Source organism: Misgurnus anguillicaudatus, chromosome 19 (assembly GCF_027580225.2).
Source record: "Misgurnus anguillicaudatus chromosome 19, ASM2758022v2, whole genome shotgun sequence".
NCBI lineage: Eukaryota > Metazoa > Chordata > Actinopteri > Cypriniformes > Cobitidae > Misgurnus > Misgurnus anguillicaudatus.
The window spans coordinates 21641711-21657090 of NC_073355.2; the positions used below are offsets into that span (position 1 = coordinate 21641711).

A 15380-nucleotide genomic window follows, 5' to 3' on the forward strand; every position below is an offset into this window, starting at 1 on the left:
TTTCGGAGAAGAAGAAGAAGAAGAAGAAGAAGAAGAAGAAGAAGAAGAAAAATAATAATAATAATAAACGGAGCAAAAACAATAGGGTCCTCACACCCTGGTGTGCTCGGGCCCTAATAATTAAAGCTGCAAGCAGCGATGGAAGGGCCCTCGCACGCATGTGCACCGCTACCCTATGGCATTAGTAAAGCAGTGAACCAGGGGGATATGAATTAAAGTGGGTAAATACAGGTGGATATTCAAAGGGAAACTGATGTGCCACACCGCCTGTGTGCAGCAGGTGGTGCTATGACTGAAGCTGAATATTGGCATTGAAATGTGTTCAGGCCAAGAACCTTATCAAACATGTGAAGTCTGGGGCAGATCGAACAATGTATGTCTGAATGACAACAGCTTCCTGTTTCATGGCGAAACATCACACTTTGCCAGGCCGCCACGGACACGCCCTTCAACGAAAAGTCAAGATATTCACAATTTATCACCGCAGAGGGCTTTACATCAATCTAACCAAATATGATGATGATTTGATTAAATCTCTAAGAGCAGTAAATCATAGTGTAAAACATGGTATTTCCTGCTACCTCTAGATGGCGCTATGACTGAAGCTGAATATTGGCATTGAAATGTGTTCAGGCCAAGACCCTAATCAAACATGTGAAGCGTGGGGCAGATTGGACATTGTATACCTGAGTTAGAGCCACTTCCTGTTTCATGGCGAAAACGCAGATATTTGGCAGCCCGCCACGGACACACCCTCCAACGAAAAGTCAAGATCTCTGCAATTTAGGGTCGCAAAGGCCTTTAGATAAGACCGACCAAATATGACGATGATCGGATTAAATCTGTAGGAGGAGTTTCTTGCAGTATGAAGCCTGGAAATGACCAAATTTGCACAAAAATCAAGGCAAAAATTCAAAATGGCTGACTTCCTGTGGGGTTTAGAGCTTCGCTCCAAGAGACTTTTTTGTAGGTCTTGGGGTGATAGATGATCCTACCAAATTTCGTATCTGTACATTTTTCGTAGCGGGGGGGCTGTTCGCTTGAAACTTTGCAGGTGGCGCTATCGAGCCATTTCTACATGCCCACTTCTGGCGCCTATGCCACATGTAAATTTTCGCCACTTCTGACATGTGTGCAACGTTTTATGACTTTTTGGGCTTGTTTAGCCTGTCAAAAATGCGATTCATTTACCGATACTTTGCAAGGCCGCCACGGACACGCCCTTTAATGAAAAGTCAAGGTCGTTGCTTTTTATCATCACACAAGGTCTTGAGATTACACTGGTGAAATATGATGTTGATATGGTTAAATATCTAAGAGCAGAAAATCACAGCGTAAAACATGGTATTTCCTGCTGCCTCTAGGTGGCGCTATGAGTATTACTGAATTATGCCATGTTGATGTGTTCAGCCCTGGACCCTTATCAAACGTGTGAAGTCAGGGGCAGATCGGACATTGTATGCCTGAGTTATAACAACTTCCTGTTTCATGGCGAAACATCACACTTTGCCAGGCCGCCACGGACACGCCCTTCAACGAAAAGTCAAGATCTTCGCAATTTATCAAGGAAAAGGGCTTAACATCAGTCAGACCAAATATGATGATGATTTGATTAAATCTCTAAGAGCAGTAAATCAGAGCATAAAACATGGTATTTCCTCCTACCTCTAGGTGGCGCTATGAGTGAAGTTGAATATTGGCATTGAAATGTGTTCAGGCCAAGACCCTTATCAAACGTATGAAGCGTGGGGCAGATTGGACATTGTATGACTGAGTTAGAGCCACTTCCTGTTTCATGGCGAAAATGCAGAAATTTGTCAGGCCGCCACGGACACACCCTCTGACGAAAAGTCAAGATCTCCGCAATTTAACATCGCAAAGGCCTTTAGATGAGATTGACCAAATATGACGATGATCGGATTAAATCTGTAGGAGGAGTTCGTTAAAGTATGAAGGCTGTAAATGACCAAATTTGCACAAAAATCAAGGCAAAAATTCAAAATGGCGGACTTCCTGTTGGGTTTAGAGCTTCGCTCCAAGAGACTTTTTTGTAGGTCTTGGGGTGATAGATGATCCTACCAAATTTCGTATCTGTACATTTTTCGTAGCGGGGGGGCTGTTCTCTTGAAATTTTGCAGGTGGCGCTATCGAGCCATTTCTACACGCCCACTTCTGGCGCCTATGCCACATGTAAATTTTCGCCACTCCTGACATGTGTGCAAAATTTCATGAGTTTTCGAGCATGTTTCGCCCCTCAAAAATGCGATTCACTTTGGAGAAGAAGAAGAATAAATAATAATAATAATAATAATAAACGGAGCAAAAACAATAGGGTCCTCACACCCCGGTGTGCTCGGGCCCTAATAATAAACGGAGCAAAAACAATAGGGTCCTCACACTTGTGTGCTCGGGCCCTAATAATAATAATAATAATAATAATAAACCGAGCAAAAACAATAGGGTCCTCGCACCCCGGTGTGCTCGGGCCCTAATAATAATAATAATAATAATAATAATAATAATAAACCGAGCAAAAACAATAGGGTCCTCGCACCCCGGTGTGCTCGGGCCCTAATTATGGGGGCGTTTCTTCCTCATACTACACTCTAAAAATGTCTGGGTTAGTTTTGACCCATAATGGGTAAATATTGGACAGAACACGTGCTGGGTTAAAAATTGACCCAATGCTGGGTTATTTTAACCCAACTGCTGGGTTATTATACCCCATGGTATACCCAATGACCCAACATTGGGTCACATGTTCTGTCTAATATTTACCCATTATGGGTCAAAACTAACCCAGACATTTTTAGAGTGTAATGACATGTTTTTATTCATATCTTCTGACTTATTCATTTAAGACTCCTTTAATAAAATGTTAATGACTTTCAGAGAATTACATAATATTAAACAAGGCTACACTTTAAACCTTAAAATTATTAACATTTCTGGAATCATTAAATCATTTTGTAATATTTAGTTTGTTTGCCATGACACACAAAAGGCATTTTCTCCTGCAACAATAATTACACCAAAACACAACATAAATTCACAAAAGATGTTCATTTTATTCATTCGCTGTTATCCACATCTTTAAAATTCATACGATTGCAAGGGACAGATCCAAAATCAGCAGCAACTGTAAACGTCAAATATCGCGTTTGTTATTAATTTGATTTCAAATATTGTGCTTCAAGATGCCTCCACATTTCTGTCTTACGTTGCATAAAATAAAAGGAATACATTATGTATTTTTCAAATATTTGTATAAAAAGGGTTTGGGTTTAGGGTAGGATTAGTGTGGTAACATTATCGATTAAATGATTAAAGTAAAATTATACAGTACAGCAATCTTTATGGTATGAGATATTTGTAAATGTTTTGCATTTTGTAGCTTTAAAAATGTAATAATGCTACGATTAAATGTTGCAAATACGTCTACATTGTACGCTTCAGCATCTATTTAAACGTACAAAAACATATGTTAGGTGTTTTTGAAAGTTACATACTACGTATTAACAGTGAGACCAGGCTGCCAAAACACAACATGACCCTGTTGGGTGAACGTGATTTCACCAAGTAAGATGTGATCCTGAATCAACACCATTGTTTGTCGTATATCAACATTTTCAATAACCAATCAGATTGCAAGATTAAGATAGTGTGAATGTTAGGTTTAGGATTGGGTTAGGGGCTTTTAAGAAATGAAGAGTTTCGTTGCAAAACGAGATAACCACCGTTTTTTTTAATTGTTTAGAAATCTCGTTTTTTTGCATTTCAATTAATTTCAATTCAACCGCATTTCGTTTGTTTTGATTTAAACCTTCATAACTTAAAAAATACAGCTAAGTAGCACCATAAAACAAAATAATAACATGATAACATAATAATAAACATGTTTTGACAAAAAATGGATTTATCTCGTTTTGCAACGAAACTCTTCAAATACTCCTCAAACTATTATTTCACACTAATTTGAGGGTTTAAAAATGGTTAGGGTTTGAGTTAAGGGTAGGTTGGGGTATCATTGATTAAAACGTTGATCCAGGATCAACAAAAAATGTCTTCACATCTTACTTGGTGAAATCACGGCGACCTAAGGCGGTGACCATCATGCCGGTGTTTTCGACAGGGTCAAAAGGGCCTTGTACCGTATCAGTGCTATTTGCATGTTGTAACTCAACAAAATTTTTGTTTTTCAACACTGAATAGAATAACACATGGAAATTGGTCAATCTCAGGTAACTAGTTTATTTTTGCAAAGTTTTTTAATGGAAGATGGACGCATTTTAATAACAAGTCTGAAAATAACAGGGCTGGATTTTTAACAAAGATTTATAATACCATGAAAACACTGGGTGATTTATAATAAAGGACTATTTTTAAAAGTAAACAGGTAACATCAAAGAAATTATTTAGGTAACAGGACGGTAACGTAAAATGACCCTCACAGTAGCTACAATATCATTAAATATACAGAACATTTTTTGAGAAAATTAACTTTTTGAATATTTTTGTGGTCTTCAAACATCTAGGTGTTGCAACTGTTAAAAATGTGTATTGTAACATGACATGAGTTACATGAGTAAAAACCATGGTTACACAAGTAAAATTTTATCTCAAATAATATGATTTGTTTAATTATAAAAAATATTTAAAGCAAAGATGGAATATGGAGCCACACAAAAATGCAAAAATTACTTATGTTTCAAGGTATAAAGATAGAAAGTGGGGACAGATAACAACTGCTATTTTTTCAGTGTTCTGGATAGTTTGTATTAATGTTTTAAATAATATAGATAAAATTTGGTGTTAGGTTAATGTGCAAGAAACTTTGTTTAATAATAAAATGTATTTTAGAGTTAGTTTTCTTGCATTTCTTTGAATATAATGTCCTGGGGGACGGATATGTCATTGATTCGGTGAAATGGCCCAGAGAGAACCATGATCAGCTGTCATTTAACTAGAGAGCAGGTGCTTACGTGCAGAGCTGTGGACAGGTGTGCAACCACAACCACACACACACACACACACACACACACACACACACACACACACACACACACAGAGGGAGAGAGCGAGAGAGAGACAGAAAGAGAAAAACAAAATCAAGCATTTTAAAGTGTAATTTAAAACATGGCAAATATAAGACCACATTTATACAAAGGTACATGGTATGCATAATTTTATTTGAAAGTTTTCTTAAATAGGAACTATATAAAAAAAGTTCAAACTGGGTAAATACATTTTACTTCAGACTAAAACTTTTAAAAGAAGCAGTGTCTGAAATATCTAGCAAGAGAAACCATCTTAATATTTAAATCCCCCACAGACCGGGTGAGGTAGTAAAAAAAAATCCCCGGCGTGAAATGCTGTAATCACAAAGTGAAATTTTACACTGTTAAAGCTATGACAACACAAACAAACAAACAAACAAAAACACAAACCTTTATAACCCGCAGGCTAACACAACTTTCATTACAGGCATCCTGATATAAAAGCTGTGCTATAAATGTCATCATTTCAGCATCCGCAGCAGAGAAACATACATAATATGATCACATGTACATACTCTCAAAACTAAAAAAAGGATCTCATTTGGGTTTCCACGGCTACCATTGGGGTTTCGGGTATTTGCATGTTGTGACTCAGCGTCTTCATTTAGCAAAGTTTCGTTCACAGAAACCAAAGCAATTACAGGTGAAAGCTGTATGAAGTTCAACTAGTCACAGCGAAACCCTCTTGCGACAGACTTTTAACAAATGTTTCAGCTGACTGACATCTTACTGAAGGTTTGGACTGAATTGTCCTTTTGATTAATGGGAACGAATTTATTGCAATTTTCTCCCTTCCCAGAAACAAAATACACACACACACACACACACACACACACACACACACACACACACACACACACACACCCCGTCAATTCAGATTTCAGTTAAAAGACTGGGTTTTATAATGTTAACAGCAAATGTATTTGAGTAATACTTTGTGTTGGAATGTAGAAAAGCATCTTTACATAACAAAGCAAGTGCACCCATAGTGCTAGTTTTCGCTCCAACTTACTAATTTTCTCAGTGTCATCATTTGTCAATTGGAAACACAAAAGAAATGTAACTAGTAGAAAACCCACATGAAAACCTTGAACTTTTGGCAGAAAAAGTGCTGTTATTTGCTCTGATTAGTAATGGGGTAAATCGACGTCTGGAATGGACTTTATCAAAGGCTTCACACACATAAAAGGGCTTACGATGAGACTTTACGCAGAGAGCTTAATTTACTAGGAAAGATGTTTTCTTTGTTCTGAATGAGATGTACTCGCTCTCATTGCCCTTGGTGGGAATGTAAAGTATAGAGACTACACACTCAGATAGCCAGACGTTTACACAGCCGAACGAAAAGTTTTGGGCAACTCCAATAACACACATCTTCTGTTCAATCTCTAATGCTTTCACACATATTTCAGCATAGGAAAGTGTCACATAAAAATGGTCCCTAGCTTTCACTGGGGTGGTACCCTTTAAAAAAGTACATCTTTGCATCTGCTTCGGATTGGTACATCAGAGCTATATACTGCACTGTAAAAAGTGATTTGACCAAATCAACATATTTATGTTACTTTAACTTAACAAATCTTCAAAACTTGTTTTTATAAGTTATGTAAATAGTAGGTTGAATTGACTTGCAAAACCAAGTTGTTTTAACTTCATGCTGCATTTTCTTTTTACAGTGTGATACCACAGAGTGCATATTAGGTACATATTGCTGTCAAATTTATGTACATACAGTAGGGTAGTCCTTATTTTTCAACTTTTAAAAGTTCATGCTCTAACCCCACCAATATGTTTGAATAAATAAATAAAAAAATTGGGCAAATTTTTTTCAATAATAGCAATAAATATTTAGAGGTTGCTCGAGTCCTTTGAAGTTTAACACATTCGCGTATTATGATACTTTGTGCTAGCATAATTGCTTAATAATATATACTTGTGGCAGCAATGGACGTATTTGACCATGCTCCATTCAATAAAAACTCCTGTTTTAGTTGTGATATGTCTTTTAAAGCAAGAAAGCTTCAATGTGAATAAAGCACAATAGACAACTGTAAAAAAATTCTGTAGAAATTACAGTATTACTGGGTATTACTGGCAACTAGCAGCCAGTAACTTACTGTAGATTTTACATTTATGTTATTTACTAGCAACAGTTTGTTCAAAGTTAAATGAACATGAAACATTTTCAGTCTTATCTTCTACAGTAAGTTACTGGCAACCAGTTGCATAATTACAGCAAATATTTTACAGTGAGACAATGGCTGAAGCAACACGAAGTAAGTCCACTATATGGTTACTCGGATCAGAAGAGACTGAAATAACTGGAACAAAGTTACCCTCCAAGAAGCAAGTTTTATGTGTGTTGTGCGTTTTAAAATGGTACAGTTTTTGCAAAAATATGTGATTTCGGAAATATTCAAAGGCATTGAGCAACCTCTAGATATTGTAGGAACACCATTTAGGGTGTGAGAGTTGAACATTTCAAAAAAAAAAATTTGACCCATTATAAGGACCACCCTAACATACATGTATTAGGCCTTTTATAAAGGATACTGCCCCAAAGACTGCTTTGGACCATTTATTCTGACAGTATATTTTGCAGTGATGTGGCAGAATATACTAAGAAAATCAATTTTTTCAAAAAAATATTAAAATATAATTTAAAGAATGCAGTCTGGGGTATAAGTAATTGTGTCAGGTGCAACAGTTTATCGGTTTTGTGTAGTTGCAATAAATACATTCCTATATCTATTACTAGTTTCAGCCATTTAATGGCCATTCAAGATATAAAAGCATACCGTGGTTGATTATATAACTTGTTCTAACATTCATTAAAGTCTATAAAAGTGGATTGTCCCAGTAAAATTCCAGTTCATCAAGAACACTCCTACCCCATTATATGTTAAGCACAATAACTTTGAATATCATAACAAACACAAGTACTTTCTTCCTTACGAATAAGCGACTATCATAAAATCGACAAAAAAGCATAAGTGCTTCATACTCTCAGTATAATTTTGAACCCCTATACAGTATGTATGTGGACTCTCAGAGCAATAGAGAGATATGCAGTAAAGGCAGGTAAATGAAAACTGTTTGACTTGGAGTCACAATGACTCCCAGAGTATTAATTTGAGTATTAATGCAGATCTCTAGTCCATTGCCATAAAGTATGCGTTCATCATGAACAGTTCAAAAGGCAACAGGTCCGTTATTTTACTGAGCATCACATTCAGCAACATTCAAGTGGCTCTTCTTACAACATGAGTTTCTCAGTTTGATGACAAGGAAGCAGGGAAATGTATTTTATGTCTTACTTTGTTTCCTTGATAGCACAAGAGCAGCTTTTACTTTATTCAACCATCTCACAATTGCTCAGAGCCCCGTGTCCAGGTTTTCCTACCATTCCCCTTCGGCATTCCCTGGATGACAACATCCAAACCTTTCCTCTTGATCTTACGTTCATCTTACCATTTTCTTATCTTGTTGGCATGTAATGCATTCTTCAGCGACTCTTTAAGCCTCATCCTCTCAGTGTTTCTTGCAGGTGTAGACCTCTTCTTCTCTGACACAAGTTTCACACTCGACATGGCAGCACCATCGGACCTGGCAGTGGCAGGAGAGGGTGGTGAGGCGTAGGGCTGTGTTGTAGCCCCGCCCACAGCACAGGCTGCTGCAGCTGGTGTCCTTGGAACAGGGTCTGCCGGCCGTGCCGGGTGAATAGCGCGAAGGCCTGCAGAAGCTGGGCGACTCCTCCAGAAACACCAGCTCTGTGGGTCGCGGGCGAGGGCCCGTGTTGCTGTGACGCCGTGGCCCTGCCAGCTCAGTCTCACCCGTGGCGGCATTGGTGATGCTGTGCACGCGGACGGCTGTGTCGTAGCGGTACTTTAGCAGGTGGCCTGTGTCATGAAACGGAGAGAGCTGCTTCCAGCACGTCCTCACGGCGCACGAACCGGAGACACCGTGACACTTACAGGTGGTTTTGAGTCCACTCTTTACTGCCTGCAAATAAAAGACATGAGCATACCGGGTGAGTTACTCTATGCAAAAAATAAGATGGTGAGGGATTATTTAGGTGTGTTATCTCTCCGAAAAGGTCGAGGTGGGGCAAACATAGAAATATATTTAAATACAGTTCATAAAGATAGTAAAGAAAATCATAAATTTGTTCACAAGAGTAAAGTTGTGGAATTCAAGGAATGTTGAAGGACTCCATGGCCTTGAGCTAAAGATATTGGGTTGACATGGGGTAGATGATGGATGTAGGGGGGATGCCTGGCCTGGCAGTATTTCAACTCTGACCTGCACCTCTGGAGGACCTAAAACTACCATTACTGATGCTCAGATCAGCACATTTCCCTCTTTTTTAATTGATCTAATTATTTATACCCTTTGCCTCAATTCAATTAATATTATATTTATCCTATTTATATCCCATCACTTAATAAGGACGTTGCAGAGCAGTGAAGACAACCTAAAAGGGCCTGGGGCAGGTCGGAGGTCAAATGGTCGATGGGGTTGTTCCACCCTAAACAGGTATGAGCTTCCACCTCAGGGCCACCCGAGAAAACATAATGAAGTATAAGTGAGGAAACGGACAGAATCTAAAAGACGAGGGGCTGCCTCCTTTGCTTGTTTTTGTTAACCACCATCTGTGGCCTGAGGTGTCTACTGTGGGAACCAACTAAATCGGAGCCTGATAAGATTGTCCAGCCATTTCTTTTTTCCTCGCTCCTTGAATCTCGCTTTCATAAACCCTCCCCCTTTATCGTTCTCTCTCTCTCTTTCCCCGAGGCTGTCAGTCTCCTGGTAACCGGACTGTTTGGGGGTGTTATGAGGATTTATGAAAGTCTGGGAGCGTGGCGGCGAGACGGGAGCAGTGAGACTGGTAGGGCTGGAAACTACAGTACGTGGAAAAATCCTTGTATATTATAGAGGACTCCTCTCTGTGTAATCGCCCTCACGGGAGACCTCTAATTTCGAGAGGGCCCCCACAGCAAGCACTGTCATGCCTGGACCAGGGGAAGAAACACCTGGCTCCAAAGAGCTGGCCAATGCCTGCTCATCTACCTGCCTCACCCCATTCAATAAACTCTCCTTTGGGCTACATCGAACAGCAGTCCTCTTTAAAGTAGGCTACATTATACAAAACACTTTAAAAATGTTGACAAAAATGTTCCAGGTTCAATCCTTCTTGATGTAAGATGCATAACAAGAGTATTTTAAAGTATTTACACATCTTACCCGGGTGCCGACGTTAATGTTGTGAGCGTCGATCTGAGCGCGCAGGTCCTTGCTGACCCGTTTTTGGCCCAGAAACTTCTTGAGAAACCTGGTGCTGTATTTCAGATTGTCTCCGCATACACCCCACTGCCAGGCCTCGCGGTGCTCCAAACCCGGAGAGTCATCACAGGTGCAGCGCTCCATCCGACCCGAGCTGCACGCTTTAGCCAGCGCGTGAGACAGCGCTGCTGAAGACACGGCGAGCAGAAATGCCGTCTCTTTAAACCCTGATCAAGAAATTCATTCATGCATGAGTAATGTGCAAGACTGATTTAAAATGTGCAGTTTTGTAAATGGTATATTATTAAATGGATAAATAGTAGTGGCCAGGAGTGGTTTCCAACTTTGGGACCTTTACGTCTTCAGCCTAAAATATTATAAGGAAGTATTAAAAAATGACACATGCACAACGCTTATTGAAGTCCCAGATGAATGACACAAAAAAGACAACAAGGGAGGATCAACAAAATATTAACAACTAAAAAAAAACGGTAGACATTTTAGGATATGCTTGATTTTTTTTCAATCCGTTTTTAATAAACCCTCAATTATGGTTGCAGTTGTTTGGCTTTGTTCCTACCATACTTCAGACATTACTTTTCGCCATATCTGTAAATATGTTGCAAAATGTAAACATGTGGAACATGTGTCTCTGAAAAGCTTTTTAACAGCAAGTGACGTAGCCTATGTAATGTTATTAGAAATAGCCTAAACATGTTTGAATGTTTTAACACTTTTTGCAAACGAAATTTTAATTTTTCCTGTTCACTTAGCCTATGTAAATCATAAAAAATGCTATAGTCCATATTTGGATCATGTACTTTTTTCAAAATGTTTCATGCCCTAAGTTAAAAAAAGCATAATTAAATTTTCTAAATAACTGTTAAAGGCAGCGTTTTGTCGTAGTCGATTTACCATAATCCCCCCGTGCGATCTCTTTAAATCGTCGTTTGGCTGGCCCACAGTTGAGGGGTATTTTTGATCCAATTAATTATTATTTAGACTAGGAAAAGTTTTGTGTCAGATGAAAGCGCGCGATCATGCCGCCCTTTTCCTCTGAGAACTGGGCGCGTTTCCGCGAGATAAAAATACTTCAGCTGGCCCCGCGAGGCCTCACCGCACAGGGATCCCGCGCTTCCCAACTCCATCATTACCAGGGGAATGACCTGCGCATGCCTTCACGTTCACATCCTGCATGCGCATTTACGCACAAGAGGAACCACAAATAACGAGAAGATAAATGGAGGTTTCTGCATCGTTAATAGTAAAACATTGCCTTCTCTGGCATAAAAGTAGCCTATAAGAAGGATTTGTGGGCGCTTTTCAAACTTTCAATATGCATTATGAGAATTAATTTGGACACCTGGAGGGTGTTGCAACTCACATTTCTCGCAGTACCTCACCTCGTTTCAAAAGGCTTCCACGGCCATCCATACTACAATTCCAGCGCTCGTTGCGGAACTGATAGCGGCACTCCAGGAGGCTGAGGCGGACAGATTCCCTCAGAGTCTCCGCCAGCCCCGGTTCTCGCCGACACAGGCGCTTCTGCCGACGCGTCAAGGTCATCTGCTCGCATTGCTTCAGGTGCGATTTTCCGTTCGGGGGCTCGTTGGAAAACGGACCAGGCAGAAAGACCAAAGGTTCGCGACCTGTAAGCCTAACAGTGAAAATACACAAAATAAAACTACTGGATTGGTAACACAACAGTTAGACTTTATTTTATTAGTGCTTTTAAAAAGCATGCTCAATAAACTAAATGATTCATTTCATGTCAGTTACACGTTTTCTTTCTTAGCGACAAACTGTTAATGACCCTGTTTTTTTTCTTATTTTTTTCTCCAATGCGCACTTGTGGTGACACGAGTGCTTTGAATATAATAGCCTACATCATTTGAATAGTCGAGTTTGAATAGAGAATGCACACATACCAAACTACACGTGTTTGGACAGTGTGCGCAAAGGTTTTGAAAACACTACTTTGGCGGAAAAGAAACTAAAGTAACCACTTTAAATAAAATGCATTGGAGCTTGTTTATAGGAGTCTTTATATAAACACACCAGTGGGGCAACGTCCTGTGACTATGAGCCAGAAAGAACTTAATGATCAGGTAGCGCAAGGGAAAGCATGCAGTGCCAAAACCATCAAAAGACATCTGGATACAAATACACAGCATAACCTTTAAAAACAATAATGCTGCCATTGATTTATTTTTTAAATAGTTTTAATGTTACTAAAAAATCTAATGGTTTACTTGCGCAATACATTTTAAGATGTCTCCATGTAAATTGTTAATTACATGCAAACAAACTGACACATACTTCAAATCATTATTTCATTCAGCACCTCATTCAGCACTATTTGTTGCACAGGATGTTTGAAACAATATTGTGCAAAAATAAACATTAACAAGCATATGCGTAATTGCGCATTGGATATCCAAGATCACCAAAATCTCTCCACCTGTTGCCACAGAAAACAAGTCTAAATCAGCTGTTTACTCTGTAACATGTCTATTTCTCAATAAATAACTCAGAGGCTAATGAGAAATGAGTGAGGATTTAAAAACAACCGCTGACCCGAAATATGCTGCTGCGTAGGAAAGAAGGATGCAGAGGGCAAAAAGTCGCAGCGGACAGGCAGTCCTCGGAAGCCCGGTGCACATGATGACGGGTCGACGCTGCTCTTCATTGCGCTATCTGTCCGTGTAGAAATCCCAGCTGTGCTGGACAGCGCAACTTCTTAAAGGGGAAGAAACTCATTTTGGCCCTTTTGGTGGCGCAGTCCAGAGAGGGTAAGAGACGCTCGTTAAACTTATTGGTGCATCTGTCGTTTGCTCCGCCCATTGACAATGAAAATATTCTTCTCGTGCTGCGTATTGGCAGGTGCACTTTTCTGTGGTTTGTACACTCTTGTGGTTTTTGTTTATTAAAGACATGAGAGAGCCATGTAATCTGCAGCACCACAATTAGATGATAGTATTTAGTAATAATATGTTGTTTGATGACTAATCGAGTCTACTAAAATAATAACTACAGTACAATATGTACATTAAAGGCCTATGTTAAGTTTATTACAGCTGTTGTAATGGAATAAGAGTTTCTCACTGTATACACGTGGTGTTGAGGGATGTGTAAATTAAATTCAATTCAAATGTATTTATAGCACTGTTCACAAGTTTGCACTAGAGCAAAGCAGCTTTACAGTTGTAGAGGCGAATATAAAAAATGGAATGATACAGTATATAAGGATGAAATTAAAGACCCTAACCCCAAACTTAGTGAGGGTAGAGTGAGCCTATTTACTCTTGTTTAGTTTCAGCACCATGTTTACAAACTGTTGCTACAAACTGTGGCTCTGTTCTCATTTCCTTAACATCATTAACTATGCTGCTGTTGTTTCAGTCTTGTCATCACTGAGCAGAAGATATAATGAGCTAATCACGACTGATCTTTCATCTCAGTTCCTCCCCCCTCCATCAGTTACTGACCAACTGGGCTCCAGATTTCCTTTATGATGTCACCTTCTTTGTTTACAACACCCACCTTTGTGATAGAGGTGTGTCAGGTGCACTTCCTACTTTTGCTGTGACCAAGCCCAACAATATGAAAGAGGCATACCCTGCTCATGAAATGTAAATGATTAGTACATTTGTGTGTCCAGAAAGTAAAGTGGCCCAAAAATACTTCTTTAAATTAGTGGGACCATATGGACAATGAATAATCAATTTTCATAAATATCCTAATATAAGACAATAGGACATAAATTGATATAACCAACAGAACTTTGAAAATGTAAATGTGCCAAACACAATATTTTTATTATATTATATAATACTATTTTTATTACGTTGATACTAAAACCTTGCACCAAGGTTGGTGCCAATGATATTAAAGTTGAATTTATGATTAATTTATATTAATAATAATTAAAGATTAATTTATATTTATAAAATATATCTATAAAACATATATTATGGAAATCAAACAAGTAAAATTCTGATATTGGCAACAATTTGTCCCAACAACATTTTATGGATGTGTCAGGTATTTTTCATATTTCTTTGTCACTGTTTTTAATGCATCTCAGGAAAAAAAAATCTGCATTAAAAATAGCTAAATTTTTATAAAAACAGATCTCTCATTAAGCTGCAAAAACGTTTTAATCAAATTGGTTATGCAAGTCAATTCAACCTACAATTTTAAGTTTTTGACTAGTAATGAGTTGACTTAACGTAAAACACCTTGAATTTAACAAATTGATTTGAACTTAATTTATTAAACATTTGTTGATATAATAAATATTTTTTACATTGTATAATGTTTGCATTGTCATTTTTAACAGATTTTTTTTTTAAGAAACATGCTTTCAGATTGTTAGAGCCCCTTACTGACACAGATTATCACCTCTTCATAGTGATCTACAATTTTAAGGTCTGCATTTAAATGCAAAGAGCTGCAAGTTATAGCTGTGCTGCTTTAGTTTAGTAAGACACTGTTGTGGTGTCTTATCTGTAGCACCCTCTATTGACTTAACTATAGCATTCACAAAAAATATGCTCAGTGTGTATACGAGAACATTACACCATCTGGTGGACAACTGATTTTAGGCCAGTCTCCTTTAATATACCAATGACGTTTTTAGCATTTTTCAGGCTGTCTAAATAATTTGTTAAATTGTTATTAAATTATTCAGTTATTATTATTACGTTGTATGGAGTGCGATTTTAAGAGATAACAAATGGAAAAGGTAGAAATTATTTATTTATGCATGCAGTAGGTTACAAAATAGCACTGCTAAGCACCTGCCACGCTGTAGTATCTCTGCCACTAGAGGGTCACGTCATCAAACCCATTGAAGCAATCAATCGGCTATATATTAACATTTAGGCACTCCTATAAGCCTATATTTATTTATCCGTTTACTTTGTAATTAAATAGATTTTAATAGCTATACATATAGAAAACAAGGACCTCGAAACAGCATATATTTGTCTAACATTTTAAATTTTACAATTTGCATGAAAGGAGGTGGCCTCTACA

At 38.3% G+C, this 15380-nt stretch overlaps 1 protein-coding gene and 1 long non-coding RNA gene across 2 annotated transcripts in view; one reads left to right on the forward strand and one right to left on the reverse strand.

The window, feature by feature from the left end:
- The window catches only part of LOC129433487 (uncharacterized), a 44808-nt gene extending 36067 nt beyond the window's left edge, over window positions 1-8741 (forward strand). Inside the window, exon 6 of the long non-coding RNA XR_008640413.2 lies at window positions 8605-8741. This is a non-coding gene — a long non-coding RNA (uncharacterized lncRNA). The remainder of the gene's footprint in view (window positions 1-8604) is intronic.
- wnt9b (wingless-type MMTV integration site family, member 9B) lies at window positions 7738-13068 on the reverse strand. The gene is made up of 4 exons (XM_055192035.2): window positions 12918-13068; window positions 11744-11997; window positions 10302-10567; window positions 7738-9059 (listed from the first exon to the last, which is right to left on the reverse strand). The coding sequence occupies exons 1-4, from the start codon at window positions 13001-13003 to the stop codon at window positions 8589-8591; spliced, it is 1077 nt and encodes a 358-aa protein (XP_055048010.1). The 5' UTR covers window positions 13004-13068; the 3' UTR covers window positions 7738-8588.
- Window positions 13069-15380: the final 2312 nt, after the last annotated feature.